A 23,035-nucleotide genomic window follows, 5' to 3' on the forward strand; every position below is an offset into this window, starting at 1 on the left:
TAAAACTTCCTAAACTTTAAATGGCTAGGTCTAAAAAAACAACAACTAAAGAAAACCCCAATTAACTATTTTTTTAAAGCTCCCAAAGGGGGAAAAAACTAACCCAATTGAACAGGGGTCTCCAACCTTGGCAACTTTAAGACTTGTAGACTTCAACTCCCTGCCTGCTTGATTGCAGGCAGGGAGATTCAGTTGCTTGCGCAGGGATTAAAGCAAGGCGTTGCGACCAGCAGCTAAGGTAAGCAAGCTGAGGGGGGGAGGGGGAAGGATTTTTGCTACCGATTAGCAGGCAGAGCCATTTAAAAGGAAAAAAGTTTTTTTTCTTTTACATGGCTCTGGCGATCCAAGCTGAGTTGCCTGATTAGCTGGTTGGGGCTTATATACCACACCAAGTTTGCACAAGCACCGCACTGTAGATTCCAGGTGACCAGATACAGTACTTTGTAGAGAACGGAAATATCCAGACTCCCTACTTAATTGTCTTAGCAGATTTTAACAGAGCCACCTCACTCACGAGTTGTTCATATATATGCAGTATTGTGTCATTAGAGGCAACAACATATTGGATCACTCCTATTCCACATTAAAAGGTGATTACTGCTCTTTCCCTTGTGCAGCTATGGGCAGTAACTCAAAACTGCAAAGCTTATAGTAAGAATAGTGAAGAGATGGACTGAGGAGGCCAAGTTAGAGCTACACGCTTGCTTTGATTGCACAGATTGGAGTATTCTTGAAGCTGCTTCAGTGGGCTTGGATGAATTTACTGACACTGTGACATCATGTATTAGCTTTTCTGAGGACATTTGTATGCCTACCAAGAGCTTGTGCATGCATAACAACAATCATCTTTGGTTTACGACAAAGCCCAAGCACTTTGTCGTGCCAAAGAGGAAGCCTACAGGAAAGGAGATAGGATCCCATATAATCAGGCCAGGAACTATTGACAAGGTAGGAAAGAGAAGCTACTCTGAACAGCTGAAAAATCAGTTCTCAGTTAATGAACCTGCAAATGCATGGAAAAGTCTGAACAGCAGATCTCCCTGCCTTACAGAAGAGGATCATCAACTGGCAGATGACCTGAATGTGTTCTATTGTAAGTTTGAGAGGAGATCACTGTTTTCTACTGTTACCTATTCGAAGTAGTTCTAAAAATACTTCATTACAGTTCTCTGATTCTTAATAAACTTCAGTGACTTCATGTCCAATATAAAGCATACCAACTAAATAATCTTTAAGCAATGTTGGAATGAAATACTAAAGTTCTTAAAAAATTATATAGCAATTTCATTAAATAATTACAATAAATAATGTAACCTTTTCAATAAATAAACAATAACTGATCTCACATTTTCAATAAATAATCAAAAAGCCTAAAATGGCTAAAATTACTTCACTTCAAAACAAAAGACTGAACTTTGCCATTGCCGTTCCAGGCCATAAATCAGATGAAAGTGATAACTCAGATGAAGTCTCATCTTGAAGGCAATAAAAGTCTTTAATTGCAGTTCATCAATGGAGTGTATTGGACTTAACAGCATTCAACCTGGCAATTAACATGTAATCTACTCATCCAAAGTAAAAGGCAAAATAGAAAGAAAAAACCCAAGTTACATATGAAAGTTAAAATTTAATAGCAGAAGCAGCACCTTTAAAAATGCAGACAGTAGCCACTCATGGGCTACTGACACCCCTCCTGAGTGAGCTGCACTGGCTCCCAATGGTCTTCCGGGTGCGATTCAAGGTGTTGGTTTCCACCTTTAAAGCGCTCCATCGCATAGGACCCGGGTACCTTAGAGACTGACTTCTGCCACCAACAGCCTCCCACCGGCCAGTTCGCTCCCACAGAGAGGATCTCCTCAGGGTGCCATCAGCCAAGTTATGTCAGCTGGCGACACCCAGGGGGAGGGCCTTCTCTGTGGGAGCCCCAGCCCTGTGGAATGAACTGCGTAAGATCTCCGACCTCTGTGTATTTCGCTGTGCCCTCAAGACTCTGCTGTTCCGCCAGGCCGGGCTATCAATGTAATGATTTTTAAATTGGGTGTTTTAAATTTTGGGGTTTTAAATCTGAGCCGAAATTATTTAATAATTTTAATTATTTTTAACTGATATCTGTCTTTGTGCTTTTAATAGGCTGTACACCGCCCTGAGTCCTCCAGGAGAAGGGTGGTATAGAAATAAAATTTATTTATTTATTTATTTATTTATTTATTTATTTATTTATGGGGAGCAGAAGTTTATTTCTAAAAAAAAATAAATATATACATAAATACATTCAAAAATTCATCATTCATGATTAAAATGAAAACATGCACATTGTTTTCATTTAAATTAATATATCCATCCCTCTCTGGGGCTGCCAGTTGGGAGGGCCAAACTCAAAAAACCCTTCCTTTCTGAGTTCAGTCGATGAAATAGGAAAATCCATAGATTTAACCTGCTAAATTAGCATACATTCTCACCAAAATCTCTCTGTTTCGGAAACTGGCTCCACATCTCTATGGATTCTTTTATGGGAAGTAAGTATACTGGGTCGGCTGAAGCATTTTCCACAATCCATGCATTTAAAAGGCTTTTCTCCTGTGTGTGTTTTTTTATGGGAAATAAGATTACTGTATTCACTAAAGCACCTTCCACATTCCACACATTTATATGGTTTCTCCCCTGTATGGATCCTTTTATGGGAGGTAAGGTTACTGCGTTGACTGAAAACCCTTCCACAATCCATGCATTTAAATGGCTTCTCTCCTGTGTGGGTCCTTTTATGGGAAATAAGATTACTGTGTTCACTGAAGCCCTTTCCACACTCCATGCATTTATATGGCTTCTCCCCCGTGTGGATCCTTTTATGGGATGTAAGGTTACCGAGTTCACTGAAGCCTTTTCCACATTCCATACATTTATATGGTTTATCCCCCGTGTGAATCCTCTTATGTCTCATAAGGGATGAATTTACATGGAAGCCCTTTCCACACTCCATGCATTTATATGGCTTCTCCCCTCTATGGATCGATGTATGGGAAGCAAGGTGACTGCTATGAGTAAAAGTCTTTCCACATTCCATGCAATTGTAAGGCCTCTCCCCCGTATGGATCGCTTTATGGGAAGCAAGTTGAATGTTATGAGTAAAAGTCTTTCCACATTCCATGCATTTGTAAGGCCTCTCCCCTGTATGGATCCTTTTATGGATTGTAAGATCACTATGTATTCTGAAGTCCTTTCCACACTCTATACATTTATATGGTTTCTCGCCTGTGTGGATCCTTTTATGGGATGTAAGATCACTATGTACTCTGAAGCTCTTTCCACACTCCATACATTTATATGGCTTCTCCCCTGTGTGGATCCTTTTGTGGGAAGTAAGATTACTGTTGCAACTAAAGACCTTTCCACACTCCATGCATTTATATGGCTTCTCCCCTGTGTGGATCCTTTTATGGGAAGTAAGATTACTGTTGCAACTAAAAACCTTTCCACACTCCATGCATTTAAATGGCTTCTCCCCTGTGTGGATCCTTTTATGAGAAGTAAGATTACTGGGCTTGCTGAAGCCCTTTCCACACTCCAAGCATTTAAATGGCTTTTCCTCTGTGTGGATCCTTTTATGAATAGTAAGAGTCTTGTTTTTACCGAAGCTTTTTCCATGCTCAAGGGATTTATTCGGCTTCTCTTCCATATGAATACTTTTATGGGATGTAAGAGACCCATTTTCTTGAGAAAGTGTGAAAGTCCAATTGTATTGTTTTCCATTGTCTTTGTATATACAATCTTGTCCTTTGGCTTGGGTCAGATACTGTCCGTTTACATCTAATGTATCTTTAGATAGTCTTATACCTTTCCCAATATATTTTTTCTTCATTTTTCTTGGTTGCTCAAGAAACTGCGTCTGAGCCTCAATGGAAGATGAGCTTTCCTTATTCCAATTATTTGACTGATTTCTCTCCTCCCTCTGGAATTTCATTTGCATTTCAGGCTTCTCCGATACGTCTCCATATCTGAACAATTGGAATGATTCCCGCCTAGACTCTTTATGGTCCTGCCCATTATCACCTTCAAAAGGGAACAGCAATAAAAACGATAACAAGATTAGGGAAAAAGATCAATCTGTCAGAATTTATATCAATTGAGTTCTGATATTTGCCAGATTCCAGTATATAGCATATTTGCATGCTTACAATGGCATTTCAGAAATAATAATTTCTATATACATGTACCATAACTCTGGTTATAACTCACAGAAGCCTCTCTTATCCTACCCCATTCTCTCCCTCAGGCTCGCCCCATAGATCTTCTCCTCTCCCTTTCTCTCCCTCAGGCTGGTTCCATAGATCCTCTCCTCTCCCCTTCTCTTCCTCAGGCTGGCCCCACAGAAGCCTCTCCTCTCCTCTTCCTCAGGCTGGCCCCACAGAAACATCTCCCATCCTATCCTCTTCTCTCCCTCAGGTTTTCTTGCCCCTTTTCTCCATGACACTTGCCCCACAGAAGCCTGTCCTATGCTATCCCATTCTCTCCAGAGTTATTTTCAAGTTGGGAGTTGGAGTAGAACATCTAACTAATTAGCATCAGAGCGTGTTATAATAATATAGGAAATACTAATGCTCTGATGGTCATTTCGAAAAATCCATTCTTAGAGAGCACCTAGAAGCCAAGAGGAAGATACGTGGCAAATTTCAAGTTTGTAGGCTTTACGGTTCTGGAGATTTTATGATTAATGCAAGAGTGGTTTTCTCTTTTATATAGATAGATTAATAATAATCAGAAACAAAATTTCTTCCTGAACTCTCCAATTGGACAAAAGGAAACACCCTTACCAAGAGAAGCCACGTTGCTGTAATTTTCCAACATGACTTCCCAATGCAGAACTTTTTGGTCAGGATCCAGTTCAGACCATTCCTCTTCAGAGAAATACACAGCCACCTCCTCGAAGGAGACAAGGCCCTCCTGACAGAGAAAGAGAGTACGCAGAAAGTCCTATTGTTTATAAATTCCCAAAGCAAAGCTATGCACTAAGCTAAATGGCTCCATCCACCATTAGAAGACATCTGGAGAGAATCAACTGACAGATGGGCCTCGGAAACCCCACATATTAATGACTCCAACCCTTCCTGTTTCCAGAAGGAAATGTGTGTATCTCTGTGTGTGGAGGATTTTATGTGGCATTTAGTAAATGGCTCATGGTATACCAAGAAGCTGCAGTCCTGTCTATGCTCAACCCCTTCATGAAAGTGCTGGGAGAACTCAGCTAGGGATTTGGCTTCTGTTTCTTCTCGGATTGTAGGGAAGTTGCTTCTAGTCTGAGATATCGATTGAATGGAAGATAACAAAGCAGAAGAAATTTCCCGAGGACGACATTTTTAGCTTTTGCAAAGCTGGAATGTTTGGCCTTCAAATTCAGGCACAAATCAAGACATTAGAATTTACTTTGTAAGCCAAAAGTGCCTTGATTACGTGGTCTTTCAGAACAATTTTTACATTGAGAATTTTCTATTAACTCGCATTGGATTTTAATAGTGTTATCTATTAATCTGCTCCACTTAGTTTTCTCATCACTAGTTGTAAATAAAACATTTTAAAATAATTGTAATTTGCCAGTGTGAATATTCTGAGCATTTTTGCATAGATGCAAGTCAAAGAATTACAAAAAGAATGAGCATCTTGATGGATTATTTGAAAAGGAATGTTACAATAATTACATAATTACAATTATCATAAAAATAATTGGCAACAAGTAGCATTTTTTTAAAGTACTGGTCTTAAAAAAGATTATTGGAAGGAGACAGGACTATGTGTACACTACCTCTGACTTTCTGAAGGAAAAGGAGGATACAATTCTAATCAATTTCCTCTTCTTACCTGAATTGGAGTTTCTACCACTGTTTCAGCTCCACCATCAAAAAGGGTCAACTTCCTTCTATTCTTCCCTGTGAGGGAGACAGAGGTTTAAACTGCATAATTCATAATGTAGGAGGTAGTGTTCTATAGAAGAGAAGATATACAGAAGATGAGACACCTGAGATCTCTCTGCGGAATGGGAGAGCCCTGTATTACCTGTGACAGTGTCTTGATTTGGATCATCCTGAGAGATCCTCGTGCAAAACATTTTGAGAGATGAATCTGATGGATGTCCCCTTCCCTCAGGATCTCTGATCTCCATCATGAAGGACTTGAAAAAGTAGGCAGGAAACAAGAAGAGGAATAAATGGACAATACATATCAAGAATTGGATTCTTCTTTTTAGAACACCATTCCGAAGCCCCAGAAATCCATCAGTGAGGTTGTAAGAAGGAAAGGAATGACTATCACAAATAAAACAACAATGTCCTACATGAATTATTTCCACATAGAATAAATGCCAAAGAATTCTGGTAAGCAAGGGTTAAGAGATCAAAAATACTGTTTATTATATTTAACCAGTCCTGAGTTCCCAAATGAAGGTTTCTCACCTGCCAGTCAATGCTCTCCTTCTTCTCCTCCGCCTGGCTCAGGAGGAAGCCTTCCACCAGGGCCACCGCCTGGGAGCTGGTCTCTGCTCCACACTCCCGCACCCAGCTCTCCATCTGCAGGGGCAGAAGGGCCAAGAACTGCTCCAGAACAACCAGGTCCAGCATCTGCGCTTTTGTGTGCTTTTCTGGTCTCAACCATTGACTACAAAAGGAATGGAGTTGATTGCAAAGTTCTCGGGGACCCTCATCCTCCTTGTATTGGAAGCTCCTGAAGTTCCAGGGCTGAACTTCTGAAAGGGTGGTTTTCTCCTCCAGGATCTTCTGCTCAGTTCTTGCACAGATCTCCCCATAGCTCCCAGGCTGGACACCAGAAGAGCCTTTTCCAATTTCCTCACTTGCTAAAGATTGGCTTTTCATTCTTTCTCTGTCCTGTAGTGCACCTCCAAAGGGGTCCAGGGAATCTTGTGGATCTCCAAACACCTTTCTATTCATAGTACCATTCCTGTAGCTACAGGTCAAGCAAGTCTTCCAGCCATCTCTGTCCAATTTTTTGCCTCCAGCAGAGGGTGTTACAAATGGATTTCAATTTCAATGGTATATCTGAGATTAATGAGAAAGTGGTGGATTTAACTGTGAAGAACCCACATTCCAAAATGAAAGAAGTATTTTTCTGAGCTAGTACAGGATTACAGTGGCATTGAGCACTTAATCCCTGTGCATGAATCTGAGTTTGGTACAAACTTTGAGACTTCACAAAAATACCCAGAATACAGACAGGCTAAGCAACCGTTCACATGAGACACCGGGGTTGGGGATGTCCTGGTTCACTCACCCTCCTAAGAGAAATTAAACTCCGGAGGATCCAACCCTATTTTAGTCTCCTCCAGCACAGAAGGAGAAGGCGGGCACCATCTCCTCCAGTTCCTCCCTTGCAACCATGTTCTTCTTTCCTGCTCCATTTTTGCCCTCCAAGCTCTCCCCATCTCCGACCTCGGAGCTTTCTCCAGGCTATGGGGGGTGAAGGATTCCCCAGGACCCTCCCTCCTCTCTGGGGATTTGTTCCTGAGCACCGCTTCCCTCTGCCTGCCACCTGCGTGGAGAGGGGCGGCAGGGGAACATGGGATCCGGGATCTCCCACACCAGGACTCAAGAGATTGAACCTGCATGGGGACTTGGCTTCTGCCCCTTCCTTCTCTAGCACGAGCAGCTCTGCACCGCACCCCACCCCAACCCCCCACATTGCACGCGGAGACACATACACACACATACATACATATATACACACACACACTCACACCCGCCACTTACCCACTTAAACCTCCAGAGAAGCTCAAAGGGTGCAAAAGAGACGGAGTGTCGCGTCAGATCCAGTGAGGTCACTTCCCTCTCATTCTCCTATGCTAAATCACCTCTGGCGTTCGCCCTCCGGTGGCCGAATGGTGAATGGCACGGCGTCCGCTTCTCTTTTCTGAGGGACTCACCTGGTGGATTCTGTGTGCAAGGAAGGTTCTTATGCAAGTGATGGAAACGGTGCATTTTCCATCGGAGCCCAGGAGGAAGGAGGCTGTCGTTTCCTTCCTGATAAAGAATCCGATTTCTTCTGACAGTGCCACACCCATGTGCAGCCTTCCACTTTTAGGAAGGGTTCTATAGAAAGCTTCATCCCTTCATAGAGGGGGCAAAAGAACAGACAAGAAGTACCATTCTTCTTACTCAAAATACAGATTCCAGAGTAACATGCTTGGAAGGGACCTCGGAGGTCTTATACCATACCTCTGTAAAACCTTATGAAGGGAAACAGTAATAAGGATATAATAAATAATACTAGAATATGATATACTGGTATACTAGAATTAGTAGAAACTTGTTATTCTGTAAGCATTAGGTTCCTGTAATGCATATATAGCCTTTGTATTTGTATAACACACATAAATTGTACCTTTATATTTGTATCTCCTGTAACAAACATATTCTGTTTGTCAGATGTAAATGCCTTATTCTCTAATGTGTAAATAATGTATATATGGAACATCAGGGGTTAACTTATTACTTGAGCTTTAATGTATTCATATTTTACCACTCCCATTCCTGGCTCCGCCCCTTGTATATAAAAGGAGCCATCCTCCCCATTTTCCTTGCTTCTATCTTGAATATTCAGCGAATATAGAATGCCTATTATGATTAAAGAGAATTATATTTAAACCTATAACTTCTATTATCTTTATTGAGTCTGATCCTGAAAATATTGCAACAAGCTGGTAGCAGAGGATGGTTAATTGACTCAATAAGTAATTAAAAATGTCCAAGAAAGATAGGCCCAACACCAGGGCCTACAGCAAAGAAATAGAAACTGATCAAGAGATGATCAACGAATCCACTAATGCGATTTCGAGAGAATCCGAAGAATACACCACTGAAGAAGAAGAACTGATGAGTGAAAATAACGACCAGGAAGAAATCGAGATAGAAAATAACGAACTCAGGTCAGAAATATTAAAAATACTAAAAAGCCAAAAGAATGATGAAAGCCTCATCGCGGACCTCCAGGAGATGCTGAGGAACAGCGGAGCAGCGAGAGAGAAAAACATCATTAAAGAAAAACCCAAAGATCAAAAAACTGTGAGTGAAATGACTACTGAGAAAATAGTTGTAGAAAAGAAAAGATGTGACCCCGCGCGAAATTTTGAACGGCAGCCATCTTGGTTTCAACGAACTTCAAAAGAGAGTGAAGCAGAGCCAATCAAAACGCTCAGTTCAAAATTTCTGGCGCGAAAAACGCTATCAGACGAAGAAAGTGAAAAAGAAGTCTCAAACTCTTCAGATGAACCAAAATCAGAAAGTGAAGACGATTTAACAAAGTCTCAAGTAGAGTCAGCAATGAAAACACTTTTTGCTGCTTTTGGGCCAAGATTGAAAATTTCTAAGACATCAACGAAGAAGCAAGCAATCAAACCGACAACTCAAGACCTGCACGCTCCCATCCTGACTTCGAAAACGACGACACCCGAGCCCAGAGAGCCATGCCGATTCCGTCCTACACCGCAGACAGAATCGAGTGCCAGCACACACAAGAGAAAGAGAAGAACCGCCGCCATCACCAAAGCCCCAAAAACCGAGCCAGAGACCGACTCATCTGAAGAGGAGCGGATCGAGAGAGCTGAAATGGAGAGAACCTTCCACAACGGCGCCAAAGAAGAAATGAGCAACGCGCATGTGCAAAACTACGTAGACGGCCCCGAAAGACTTGAACTGGCCAGAGAACCGCGCAGACTCGTTACAAGCATCCCAATGCCGTTCTGTAATTTCCTGCACTTGAGAGACCACGGACTGCCTCAGGTTGTAAGTAATGGACAAAATAATGTGGGGAACTTACCCAGTGACTTCCCAAAACTTAGAGTTGATGGCATTAATTTACAAGAGTGGTACCAACAGCTTCAGGTTATTTTTATGAAAGAAAATTTACTATTCTTTATAACTAGTCCTCCAAGAAGACCTTGGACTTTAAAAATAGACTGTTTACATCATAGAGCATTTTTCATAATAATTTCTAGCGTGTCTCCTGCAATGTATCATAGCATCAAACCAAACCTAACTGTATCAGAAATAATTCAATGCATGTTTAATCTATTTCACAGCGATAGCGTAGCCACAACCACAAGAATGTCTAAGGATTTCTTTTCTTCTAGAGTGAAACCAGGGGTTTCTATAAGTGAACATTTGATAAATCTAAACAAAATAAGAGCTGAGCTGCAATTGAGGGGAGAAGTGATTTCAGATCAAACTATGAAAAGTGTTATTATCAATTCACTTGATCCATCATGGGATAGCTTTATGTCACACTTAGATACCATTAATTTGGGATATTTATCAATAGAAAATCTATCTAACAAATTGATAGCAGAAGACAATTCAAGAAAAAATCGTTCCAGTAACCAAACAGAACACAAATCTTTTAGGAAAGTAGTCTTTCAAGATAAATATAATGAAGCATTTAGATGCCACAATTGTGGATCCAGGGAACACAGTAGAAGAGACTGTCCCAAAGTCCCAAGGGAGAGACATAGGCCAGAATATAGGAGCAAATACAATTACAGACAATCTTCCACAGATAGACACAAATATAGAAGTCCACCAAACTACAGAGAAAGTAGAGGGGGTAGAGAAAACTCAAAAGAGAGAAAATCTGGGTCACTAAATGGGCTAAATAAACAAGACAGCACCAAAACACAACAAGATGAGAACAATAATTGGCTTATTGATTCTGGTGCAACAAATCACACCACTAATAACAAAAGTATATTATCTTCATTTACAGAAGATAAGTTTGTGATAAAGGTAGCTAATCAAGAAAAGGTTCAAGTATTAGGCAGAGGAAATGTGACCTTGCCTGGTTTAGGGAAAATAGAGGGGGTATTATTAATCCCAGAAATACCTCACAACATACTAAGTGCTATAAAACTAAGCAGAGAATCTGACATCAATATAGTTTTCTCAAAGGGGAAAGCAACTATAGAAAAGAACAAAACAAATGTAGGCACTGTGATGATAAAAGGGGGTCTACCCTATCTGATAACCAAAGAAAGATGGTTACATAACATTGATTCAAATATGGAAGATTGTATTGAAGCAGATGATGAAAATGTCAGTAACAGTGACAATGATGAATGTAAAATAACTCATGATAACAAAAATACACACAATGAGAAGAAACCAAAAATAGGTAAACCAATTCATGATGAGTGTGCTCATATCTTACATAGGAAGTTAGGACATGCAAGCTTTCCTGTAGTACAAAAAATGACTGAACACGCAGAAGGTGTAAGAATAAAAAATTGTGAAAATTATTTAGAATGCTCAGTATGTAAATCCACCAAACTAAAAACCAGTCCTAGACCAAAAAAATCTAACAGATCAACTAACAATATTTTTGATTTGGTACATATGGACTTAGTTGGTCCATTAACTCCATCAATTACCTATAGAAAACGTTACTTCCTAACAATAGTGGATGATTACAGTCGCTATGGTTTTGTTTACACATTAAAGCACAAGGATGAAACCTTTCAGAAATTTAAGGAATTCTACAAACGCATAGAAACACAACATAATATCAGAATAAAACAAATTATGACAGATAGGGGATGTGAATTCATGTCTAAAGAATTCTCCCAATGGTTAAAGGATAGAGGGATGCTACATTTCACGTCCAATCCATTTTCTGCCTTTCAAAATGGGATTGCAGAGAGAAAGAACTCCACACTACAAACCATGATTAGATGCACATTAGAGGATGCTGGTTTAGGCAAACAATTTTGGTCAGAAGCCTTACATTATTCAAATTACACTCAAAATAGAACATGGTCCAGTATTGTGAATAAGACACCATATGAGGTGATGTACAATAGAAAACCTAAATTAGCACACATGCACATATTTGGAGTTACTGCAGACGTGCACATACCTAAACAATTGAGGAGAAAGGGAGAAAACGTATCCAGGAGATTAAGATTCATGGGATACGAAACTGGAACCAAAGGGTACAGATTCATCGATAATAATAACAAATTTATAGTATCCAGAACAGCTGTGTTTCATGAGCAGGCCAATTGGTCTAAGTTGCACCTTAATGAAATTTTTCCTAATAAAAGCAAAGATAATATATCTTGCGAGGAAGGAACAACAGAAAATCAAAATATTAACAAAAGTAAGAACAAAACCAAAACTTGGACAAATAGTCAGCATAAAATAAAGACAGACACATTAACAAAAAAGGAAGCCAGATATTTGCATGACAACCATAGCAAACCTGAAAGAAATATTAGAAATAATAGAAACCAAATACCAAATAAATACAAAGATTATATTATGCATATGGATGGAGAACAAATAACACCTAATACATATGAGGAAGTATTGAAACTCCCCCGTGAAGAAAGAGAAAAATGGGAACTAGCTATGGAAAAAGAAATGAAAAGTTTACAAGGATTAAATGTATTCACACCTGCGATCGCACCTAAGGATAAAACAATTATAGGTACCAGGTGGATTTATAAAATTAAGAATTTAGAAGGAGGTAATACCTTATACAAGGCCAGACTAGTTGCACAAGGTTATGCACAAAAATATCCAGAAGACTATACTGACACATATTCACCCACAGTGAGAACAGAGAGTGTCAAAACAGCTCTTGTAGTAGCATCTGCACTCAATCTAGACGTGTTTCAATATGACATACAGACTGCATACTTACATGCAAAATTAGATAAGGAAATATATGTAAGAGCACCACACAGTCAATACACTAATAAGAACGAAATTTGGTTACTAAATAAGAGTCTGTACGGATTGAAGCAATCTGGCAAAAGATGGTACGATTGTTTGGTAAAAGTACTAAAGACCATGGATTTCAACGCCACCACTGCTGATAACTGTTTCTTTGTAAAAAAGAGTAATGATCATATTGAATTTGTATTAATTTATGTGGATGATATTTTATATATTGGAAAGCATAAAGAGAGCAGGGAAATCTTTGTAAATAAGTTAAACGAACACTTCTCATTGAAATCACTAGGTAGAGTGAATAAATACCTTGGTGTACAAATTAACAAAACAAAAAGGGGATTCAAACTTACCCAAAAAGATAAAATCATTGAACTCCTAAACAAATGTAACTTAAATAATGCCAAAACATGTGACACACCTATGCAAACTGATTTTCTTAGAAACAATGATGAATCTTCCCCTGAGTTTAAAGACAACACATTTTACAGATCAGTTATAGGTTCACTCCTTTATATATCTAATTGGACTAGGCCAGATATTGCATTACCTCTCAATTTATTGTCAAGATATGTTAGCAAACCAACCTTGTATCATTGGGAAGCTGTCAAAAGAATTTTAAGATATCTGAAAAGTACATTAGATTTTTGTTTAATATTGGAACCCAATAATGACAAAGAACCAAAAATTACTTGTTATGCTGATGCAGATTGGGCTGGTGATACATCATGCAGAAAGAGTACCTCTGGTTATGTTTTTCTATTGAACGATTGTCCAGTTTACTGGTATACTGGTAAACAAGAACTGGTAGCCACCTCTACCACAGAAGCAGAATATGTTTGCTTGTCTAAAGCTGCAAATAACCTTGTATGGTTCAATGATTTGATCACAGATGTTTGGAAGAAACCTACTTTACCATTTATTATGCATGAAGATAATAAAGCGGCCATTGAAATTTCTAGATCCGATGCAATTGGACAAAGGTCCAGGCATATTGATATAAAATTTAAGCACGTGAGACAACTATCTCAAGACGGATTCATCAAAGCAATACATTGTGATACTTCTGAACAATTAGCTGACATATTAACAAAACCCTTACCTTCTAAACAACACAAATACTTAACTTCTAAATTATATGTATTATATTGTCCTGAATCTGAATGTAACTGGTGTTGTATAACGAACCGGCATTTAGAGGGGGATTTGTCAGATGTAAATGCCTTATTCTCTAATGTGTAAATAATGTATATATGGAACATCAGGGGTTAACTTATTACTTGAGCTTTAATGTATTCATATTTTACCACTCCCATTCCTGGCTCCGCCCCTTGTATATAAAAGGAGCCATCCTCCCCATTTTCCTTGCTTCTATCTTGAATATTCAGCGAATATAGAATGCCTATTATGATTAAAGAGAATTATATTTAAACCTATAACTTCTATTATCTTTATTGAGTCTGATCCTGAAAATATTGCAACACTGTTATTAGGCCTCTGTAATGTATCTGGTATTTGTCAAACATATGTTCCTGCCATTTGAGCTGAACCCATATCAATCTTCTTCCTGTTTTTCTTGTGCCATCTAATAGCATGGTACGTATCTCAGTTGAAACTGCAGACATCATCTGAGGGAAAATTTATACTTCAGCCCTAACTTACACCTTTGATCTGTATAAGCTCGCTCCTTGCAGAACCAGGGGGCCAAATGAGCAATTGGGAGAACAAAGGAATGCTCAAGGAAGATATAATGCTAATTGGGAGGCGTCTATTCCTTTGCAGGGCAACAAGGAATATACAAACCTAAACTAGGAGGCCAGAATTGGGTACTAAACTGATGTGTCTGAGGGTATAAAAAGGACGCCATATCTTCCCCAAGCTGTAGCTATCTCCTCACATGCATTGTATTTGTATGTTCTGGATATAGTCCCATCCATTTTGTTTTTGGTCATAAATAAAATCTGCCTCTTTTTGCAAGCCTCATCTTGAGTTTCTCTCTTTGGCATTCTGGTGACTCAAGTATATTTTGGGACCTTACACTTACTTTTCTCACCAATGAACTGCAATTTATTGGATAGAGCCCAGTATTTCAGTCTGTCAAGAAGCTTCTGGATCTTGAGCTTATCTTCTAAATTATTGGCTGTTTCCCTAACCTGGTGTCATACACAAATTTGATGAGTTCCCTTTCATCCCCTCAACTAAATTATTAAGTATTTTTAAGATTTCTTTATTCCACAAGTTAATATATACCTGCAGCAACTAAGCTGTTTGAGGCCAAGCTTTCAGCTCAATTACTATATGGCACACAATTTAGTCTGACTCTGGTTATCTGCCATAGGAACTTAATGTTTTTGGTCCAATCTAAATTTTCTACAGCAATTTTCCAAGTTCCTCATTGTGGTTCTAATACAGGGGTGTCAAACACAAGGTACTTAAATCTGGCCTGCGGGGCCGGCCTGAAAATTTCAAAGGACTGGCCTGCAGTATCTATGCCAGCCAAAATGATCTGCGGGGGGCCACATGCCCCCCCCCGTGACCTGTTTCTGGCTGCCATAGCCTCCAGCAGCACTCTGCCGGTCAGAAATGGGCCACATGAAGACCCCATGAGGCCCCCACACTGCCTGTTTTTGGCCTCCCCACCTCCAGAGGCATTCTGACAGGCAAAAACGAGCCGCATGTTTTTGGCTGGCAGAGTGCTGCAGGAGGACTGGATTGGTCTGGATTACAATTATGTGGCCTCAAGTAAGTACCTTATCTGGATAGAAAACTAGCAACATCCTATGTTAATACTACAGTTTAATGCCAGATTTTACATACTGTAGGTCAATTTAATGTACAATCAACAATCTCTAATTGACAGCCATTCCTATTTACTACCCTGGATAGATAGATAGATAATTTTATTTCTATACCGCTCCTCTTCCGAAGGACTCAGGACGGTGCAGAGCCAAGTAAAAACACAATACAAATCCCAATTAAATTTAAAAACTATTAAAATTATTACATTTATGGCCAAGTTGCATTAAAAACCCAAAAATTTAAAACTCCGAATTTAAAACTACTTTACAAAGATAGCCCTGCCTGTCGGAAGAGCAGGGTCTTAAGGGCACAGCGAAAAACTCGGAGGTCAGAGATTATGCGTATTTCCGGGGGCAGTTCGTTCCAAAGGGCAGGAGCTCCCACAGAGAAGGCTCTGGAAGGCTCTGGAAGAGCCTTCTCCCACAGAGAATTACCCTGGAAATTTACCTTTGCTATTCAATATTGTATTATCATGTCATTGATGCTATTGTATTTTTATTATTGGTTGAATAATAAAAATACAATGAAATAAATAGCTTTTCTACCTGGAAAAGTAATTTAGTATTAAACAATGTTTAAATAAAAAGTTTAGTGCAGCATGAAGAATAAGTCATAAATGTTTGCCCAGTAATATCTGGTAGAAGAGAAAGGAAAATGGTTATTTTATTTCTGGTTTGTTGATCATCTTTCATCATTAATTTTCTAAGCTCTATAATTGGTTAGATAATCTATCTAACCAATTATACCATATATCCCATATTAAATAGTAGTCTGTTTCTCCTTTATCTTTAATTTCCATTGTTAACTTGTCCATTTTGGTGCAATCTAATATTTTCTTTATTACAATTTCCTCTGTGGGTATATTTCCATTTTTCCAATTTTGTGCATATGTAATTCTGGCCGCTGTTATTACATGTAATAATAAATATTGAATTCTTTTATTATATTTCCCTGTTAGTATGCCTAATATAAATAGTTCTGGCTTTAGGTCTATTTGTTGTTTAATCATTTCCTCTAGCCACTTTTTTATCTTTCCCCAATATTTTTTCGCCGATGGACAGGTCCACCACATGTGTCTGCTTGCATTTCCAACATTCTGGTGACCTATTTGGGAACATTTTTGCCAACCATGCTGGTCGTAAATGCCATCTATAAAACATTTTGCATAAATTTTCTATATACGCTGCTGACATTGTCAATCTATAATTTCTTTCCCGTAGTTTTTGCCAAATATCTAGTTCTATGGTGTGCCCGAAATTTTTTGCCCATGTTATCATAGTTTCCTTTACTGTTTCTTCTTCCATTTTAAAATTCAATAAGTAATTGTAGAATTTTTTTATTACTTCTCTGATTCTTAAAACTTCAGTGACTTCATGGCCAATATAAAGCATACCAAATAAATAAACTGTAAGCAATGTTCAATTTCAAAAAGATTTTAAAGTGTTCGCAAACAACACTGTTTCTTAGATCAAAAGTGATTTTCCTCTTCTTGAATTAAGGAATAGTATGTATAAGGAAAATGGAATGAAATACTAAAGTTCTTAAAAATTTATATAGCAACGTCAATAAATAATTACAATAAATAATGTAGCCTTTTCAATAAATAACCAATAACTGATCTAACTTTTTCAATAAATAATCAAAAAGCCAAAAATGGCTAAAATCACTTCACTTCAAGACAAAAGAACTTTGCCATTGCCGTTCCATGCAATAAATCAGATGAAAGTGATAAATCAGATGAAGTCTCATTGTGAAGGCAATAAAAGTTTTTAATTGTAGTTCATCAAGGGAGTGTATTGGACTTAACAGCATTCAACCTGGCAATTAACATGTAATCTACTCATCCAAAGTAAAAGGCAAAATAGAAAGAAAAAACCCAAGTTACACATGAAAGTTAAATTTTAATAGCAGAAGCAGCACCTCTAAAAATGCAGACAGTAGCCACTCATGAGGAGCAGAAGTTTATTTCTAAAAAATATATACAGATACCTTCACATCCTGGACATAAACTGTTTCAATTCCTACCCTCAAAACGGTGCTATAGAGCAGTGGTCCCCAACCTTTTTATCACCGCGGCCCGCTGAGCGCGCGCAGGGGTGGGGGCACGGCCCAGGAGCTTTTGCGCACGGCCCAGGAGCTTTTGCGCACGGCCCAGGAGCCTTTGTGCTGCAGCGTTTATGTCCCCCGGCCGCTGCGCGGCCCGGTGCCAGGTACTCCACGGCCCGGCACCGGTCCGCGGACCGGGGGTTGGGGACCACTGCTATAGAGTACTGCACGCCAGAACAACTAGACACAAGAACAGTGTTTTCCCAAACGCCATCATTCTGCTAAACAAATAATTCCCTCAACACTGTCAAACAATTTACTAAGTCTGCATTACTATTAATCTTCTCATCATTCCTAGCACCCATCTCCTTCCACTTATGACTGTATGACTATAACTTTGTTGCTTGTAGCCTTTGATTTATATTGACTGTTTCCAAATATGATTTGCTTATTTGTACCCTATGATCTATGACCCTATGACTATCATTGCATTGTACCTTATGATTCTTGATGAATGTATCTTTTCTTTTGTGTACACTGAGAGCATATGCACCAAGACAAATTCCTTGTGTGTCCAATCACACTTGGCCAATAAAAAATTCTATTCTATTCTATTCTAAAAATTCATCGTTCATAATTAAAATGAAACATATACAGTTGGGAGGGCCAAACTCAAAAAAAACCTCCTTTCTGAGTTCAGTCGATTAAATAGGAAAATCCATAGATTTAACCTGCTAAATTAGCATACATTTTCACCCAAATCTCTCTTTGTTTCAGAAATTGGCTCCACATCTCTATGGATCCTTTTATGCGTCATAAGCATACCGGGTCGGCTGAAGCCCTTTCCACAATCCATGCATTTATATGGCTTCTCTCCCGTGTGGATCCTTTTGTGGGAAGTAAATTGAATGATACGACTAAAAGTCTTTCCACATTCCATACATTTATATGGTTTATCCCCTGTGTGAATTCTCTTATGTCTCATAAGGGATGAATTTAAATGGAAGTCCTTTCCACACTCCATACACTTATATGGCTTCTCCCCTGTGTGGATCGTTTTATGGGAAGTAAGTTGAATGTCATGACTAAAGGTCTTTCCACACTCCATACATTTATATGGTTTATCCCTCGTGTGAATCATCTTATGTCGCATAAGGGATGAATTTACAAGGAAGCCCTTTCCACACTCCATGCATTTATATGGCTTCTCCTCTCTATGCATCCTTGTATGGGAAGCAAGTTGAACGTTATGAGTAAAAGTCTTTCCACATTCCATGCATTTGTAAGGCCTCTCCCCTGTGTGGATCCTTTTATGAGTTGTAAGATCACTATGTATTCTGAAGTCCTTTCCACACTCCATGCATTTATATGGTTTCTCCCCCGTGTGGATCCTTTTATGGGTTGTAAGATCACTATGTATTCTGAAGTCCTTTCCACACTCCAAGCATTTATATGGCTTCTCCCCCGTGTGGATCATTTTGTGGGAAGTAAGATTACTGGATTTGCTGAAACCCTTTCCACACTCCATGCATTTATATGGCTTCTCCCCTGTATGGATCCTTTTGTGGGAAGTAAGACTACTGGATTTGCTGAAGCCCTTTCCACACTCCATGCATTTATATGGCTTCTCCCCTGTGTGGATCCTTTTATGGGAAGTAAGACTACTGTGGTCACAGAAGCCCTTTCCACACTCAAAGCATTTATATGGCTTCTCCCCCGTGTGGATCCTTTTGTGGGAAGTAAGACTACTGTTGCACCTAAAGCCTTTTCCACACTCCATGCATTTATATGGTTTCTCCCCTGTATGGATCGTTTTATGGGAATTAAGACTACTGTTGCACCTAAAGCCCTTTCCACACTCCAAGCATTTATATGGCTTCTCCCCTGTGTGGATCCTTTTGTGGGATGTAAGACTACTGTTGCAAGTAAAGTCCTTTCCACACTCCATGCATTTAAATGGCTTTTCCTCTGTGTGGATCCTTTTATGAATAGTAAGAGTCTTGTTTTCACTGAAGCTTTTTCCATGCCCATATGGCTTCTCTCCCATATGAATAGTTTTATGTGATGTAAGTGACCCATTTTCTTGAGAAAGTGTGAAAGTCCAATTGTATTGATTTCCATTGTCTTTGTATATACAATCTTGTCCTTTGGCTTGGGTCAGATGCTGTCCATTTACATCTAATGTGTCTTTGGATAGTCTTATATCTTTCCCAATATATTTTTTCTTTATTTTTCTTGGTTGCTCAAGAAACTCCATCTGAGCCTCAATGGAAGATGAGCTTTCCTTATTCCAATTATTTGACTGATTTCTCTCCTCCCTCTGGAATTTCATTTGCATTTCAAGCTTCTCCGTTATGTCTCCATATCTGAACACTTCGAATGATTCCCTAGACTCTTTATGGTCCTGCCCATTATCACCTTCAAAAGGGAACAGCAATAAAAACAATAGCAAGGTTAGGGAAAAAGATCGATCTGTCAGAATTTATATCAATTGCCTTCTGAGATTTGTTAGATCCAAATATGTTGTATGTTTGGATGGTTACAATGGCATGATATAAGTAACAATAATAATAACAATTTCTATATGCATGTATCATAACTCTGAAAATAACACATTTTTGTTTATAATAATACTAATTAATAATAATCAGACACAGCCTATAATTAATAAAATATCTTCCTGAACTCTCTGATTGAACAAAAGGAAACACCCTTACCAAGAGAAGCCACGTTGCTGTAATTTTCCAGCATGACTTCCCAATGCAGAGCTTTTTGATCAGGATCCAGCTCAGACCATTCCTCCTCGGAGAAATACACAGCCACTTCTTCAAAGGACACAAGATTCTCCTGACAGGGAGAGTACACAGAAAGTCCAGGAGGAATTGTTTAAAAAAATGATCCTATGGTTTATAATTCCCAAAGCAAAGCTATGCACTAAGGTAAATGGCTCTGCTAAGTAGCATTACAGGGTTTATGTGAGAAAACAGAAAGAGAAAAGGTTTGGGTTGAAGGAATGTTTTGGGTAGGTTTTATCAATTTTATTGATTTTCCAGAACTGTCAGAGCCTTTCAGTGAAAATTTCCTTTGGATTGATCGATCCGCCATTCATTTGTCCACCATTAGAAGACTTCTGGAGAGAATCAACTGGCAGATGGGCCTTGGAAACTGCACATATCAATGACTCCAACCCTTCCTATGTTTTCAAAGGAAAGGTGGGAATCTCTATGTGTGAAGAATTTTATGTGGCATTTAGTAAATGGCTCATGGCATACCAAGAAGCTGCTGGATTGTTTGGCCTCTAAATTCAGGCACAAATTAAGGCATTAGAATTTACTTTGCCAGCCAAAATTCCTTGATTATGTGGTCTTTCAGAACAATTTTTACGTTGAGAATTTTCTATTAACTCGCAAAGGATTTTAATAGTGCTATCTTTTAATCTGTTCCACTTAGTTTTCCTATCACTGATTGTAAACAAAGCTTTTTTAAAAATGGTAATTTGCCAGTGTAACTATTCAGTTTCCTTGCAGAAATCAAACTCAAAGAATTACAAAAAGAATGAGCATCACGAAGGATTACTTGAAAAGGGGTTAGAGTAATTACATAATTACAATTATTATAATAATAATTGGCAACAAGTAGCACTTTTTTAAAGTACTGGTCTTTAAAAAGATTAATGGAAGGAGGCAATACTATGTATACCAGCTTGACTTTCTGAAGGAAAAGGAGAATACAATTCTAATAAATAAATTTCCTCTTCTTACCTGAATTGGAGTTTCTACCACTGTTTCAGCTCCACATTCAGGAAGGGCCACCTTCTTTCTATTCATCCCTGTGAGGAAGACAGAATTTTAAACTGTATAATTCATAATGTAGGAGGTGGTGTTCTATAGAAGAGAAGACATAAAGAAGATGAGACAGCTGAGATCTCTCTGCGGAATGGGAGAGCCCTGTATTACCTGTGATAGTGTCTTGATTTGGATCATCCTGAGAGATCTTCCTGAAAAACATTTCTGGAGATGCACTTGATGGATGCCTCCTTCCCTCAGGGTCTCTGATCTCCATCATGAAGGACTTGAAAAAGTAGGCAGGAAACAAGAAGAGGAATAAATGGACAATACATATCAAGAAGTGGATTCTTCTTTTGTGAACACCATTCCAAAACCCCAGAAATTCATCAGTGAGGTTGGAAAGAAGGAAAGGAATGACTATCACAAATAAAACAACAATGTCCTACATGAATTATTTCCACATACAATGAATGCCAAAGAATTCTGGTAGACAACGATTAAGAGATCAAAAATACTGTTTATTAGATTTAGCCAATTTGAGTTCCCAAATAAAGGTCTCTCACCTGCCACTCAGTCCTCTCCTTCTGCTCCAACACCTGGCTCAGGAGGAAGCCTTCCACCAGGGCCACCGCCTGGGAGCTGGTCTCTGCTCCACACTCTCGTACCCAGCTCTCCATCTGCAGGGGCAGAAGGGCCAGGAACTGCTCCAGAACAACCAGGTCCAGCATCTGCGCTTTTGTGTGCTTTTCTGGTCTCAACCATCGACTACAAAAGTAGTGGAGTTGGCTGCAAAGTCCTCTGGGACCCTCATCCTCCTTGTATTGGAAGCTCCTGAAGTTCCAGGGCTGAACTTCTGAAAGGATTGTTTTCTTCTCCAGGACCTTCTGCCCAGTTCTTGCACAGATCTCCCCATAGCTCCCAGGCTGGACACCAGAAGAGCCTTTTCCAATTTCCTCACTCACTAAAGATTGGCTTTTCATTCTTTCTCTGTCCTGTAGTACAACTCCAAATGAGTCCAGGGAATCTTGTGGATCTCCAAACACCTTTCTGTTCATAGTACCATTCCTGTAGCTACAGGTCAAACAAGTCTTCCATTCATCTCTGTTCAATTTTTTGCCTCCAGCAGGCGGTGATACAAATGGCTTCCCCAATTTCTATGGTATATCTGAGATTAATGAGAAAGTGGTGGATTTAATCCCCAGTTAAAATATAACATTCCAATGGAAATATATGTTTTTCTCAGCTATGTTACAGTGACATTGAGCATTTAGTCCCTGTGCATTAATGTGTGTTTGGTACAAACTTTAGGATTGATCTCCATCATGGGCTTGGAACACTGACTGAATAAATGTATTTTGGATCATTTTCAGTTGCTTTTTTCTCAGAAAATAGGGCTTGCTTTATAAAAACCTAAATCTGCATTTACTTGCAAGAGGATTTAGGCAAACTCTAACAGGTGAACAAAACATAAAAACTCACTTAAAAAAAATGAAATGCCCAAAGTGACCTGCTTTGGATGTTCCCTTTCTTCAGGGTTTGCTTTTTAAGAGTAAAATTACATAATTACACACAGGCAGATTCCCAAAACATACCCTAAACCCAGGGGCTGAGTTCGCATGAAACACCGGGGTTGGTGATGTCCTGGTTCATTCACCCTCCTAGGAGAAATTGGACGCCCAAACC

General features: G+C 39.1%; 1 protein-coding gene across 4 annotated transcripts in view; it reads right to left on the minus strand.

The window, feature by feature from the left end:
* The window catches only part of LOC139312190 (zinc finger protein 91-like), a 162,523-nt gene that overhangs the window by 103,983 nt on the left and 35,505 nt on the right, over positions 1 to 23,035 (minus strand). Inside the window, exons 1-5 of one of the 4 annotated variants that reach the window (XM_070936779.1) lie at positions 6,441 to 6,958; positions 6,046 to 6,160; positions 5,851 to 5,918; positions 4,809 to 4,938; positions 2,492 to 4,047 (exon numbers count right to left, since the gene is read on the minus strand). In XM_070936779.1, coding sequence (XP_070792880.1) covers positions 2,492 to 4,047; positions 4,809 to 4,938; positions 5,851 to 5,918; positions 6,046 to 6,160; positions 6,441 to 6,932 — 2,361 coding nt within the window. In that variant the 5' untranslated portion in view covers positions 6,933 to 6,958. Of the gene's footprint in view, positions 1 to 2,491; positions 4,048 to 4,808; positions 4,939 to 5,850; positions 5,919 to 6,045; positions 6,161 to 6,440; positions 19,478 to 19,574; positions 19,580 to 23,035 lie in introns of those variants that run through there. The other 3 variants (XM_070936775.1, XM_070936777.1, XM_070936776.1) reach the window with 3 other exon arrangements.

Source organism: Pituophis catenifer, unplaced genomic scaffold, assembly GCF_029215685.1.
Source record: "Pituophis catenifer annectens isolate HBS135680 unplaced genomic scaffold, rPitCat1.0.hap2 SCAF_2, whole genome shotgun sequence".
Lineage (NCBI taxonomy): Eukaryota > Metazoa > Chordata > Lepidosauria > Squamata > Colubridae > Pituophis > Pituophis catenifer.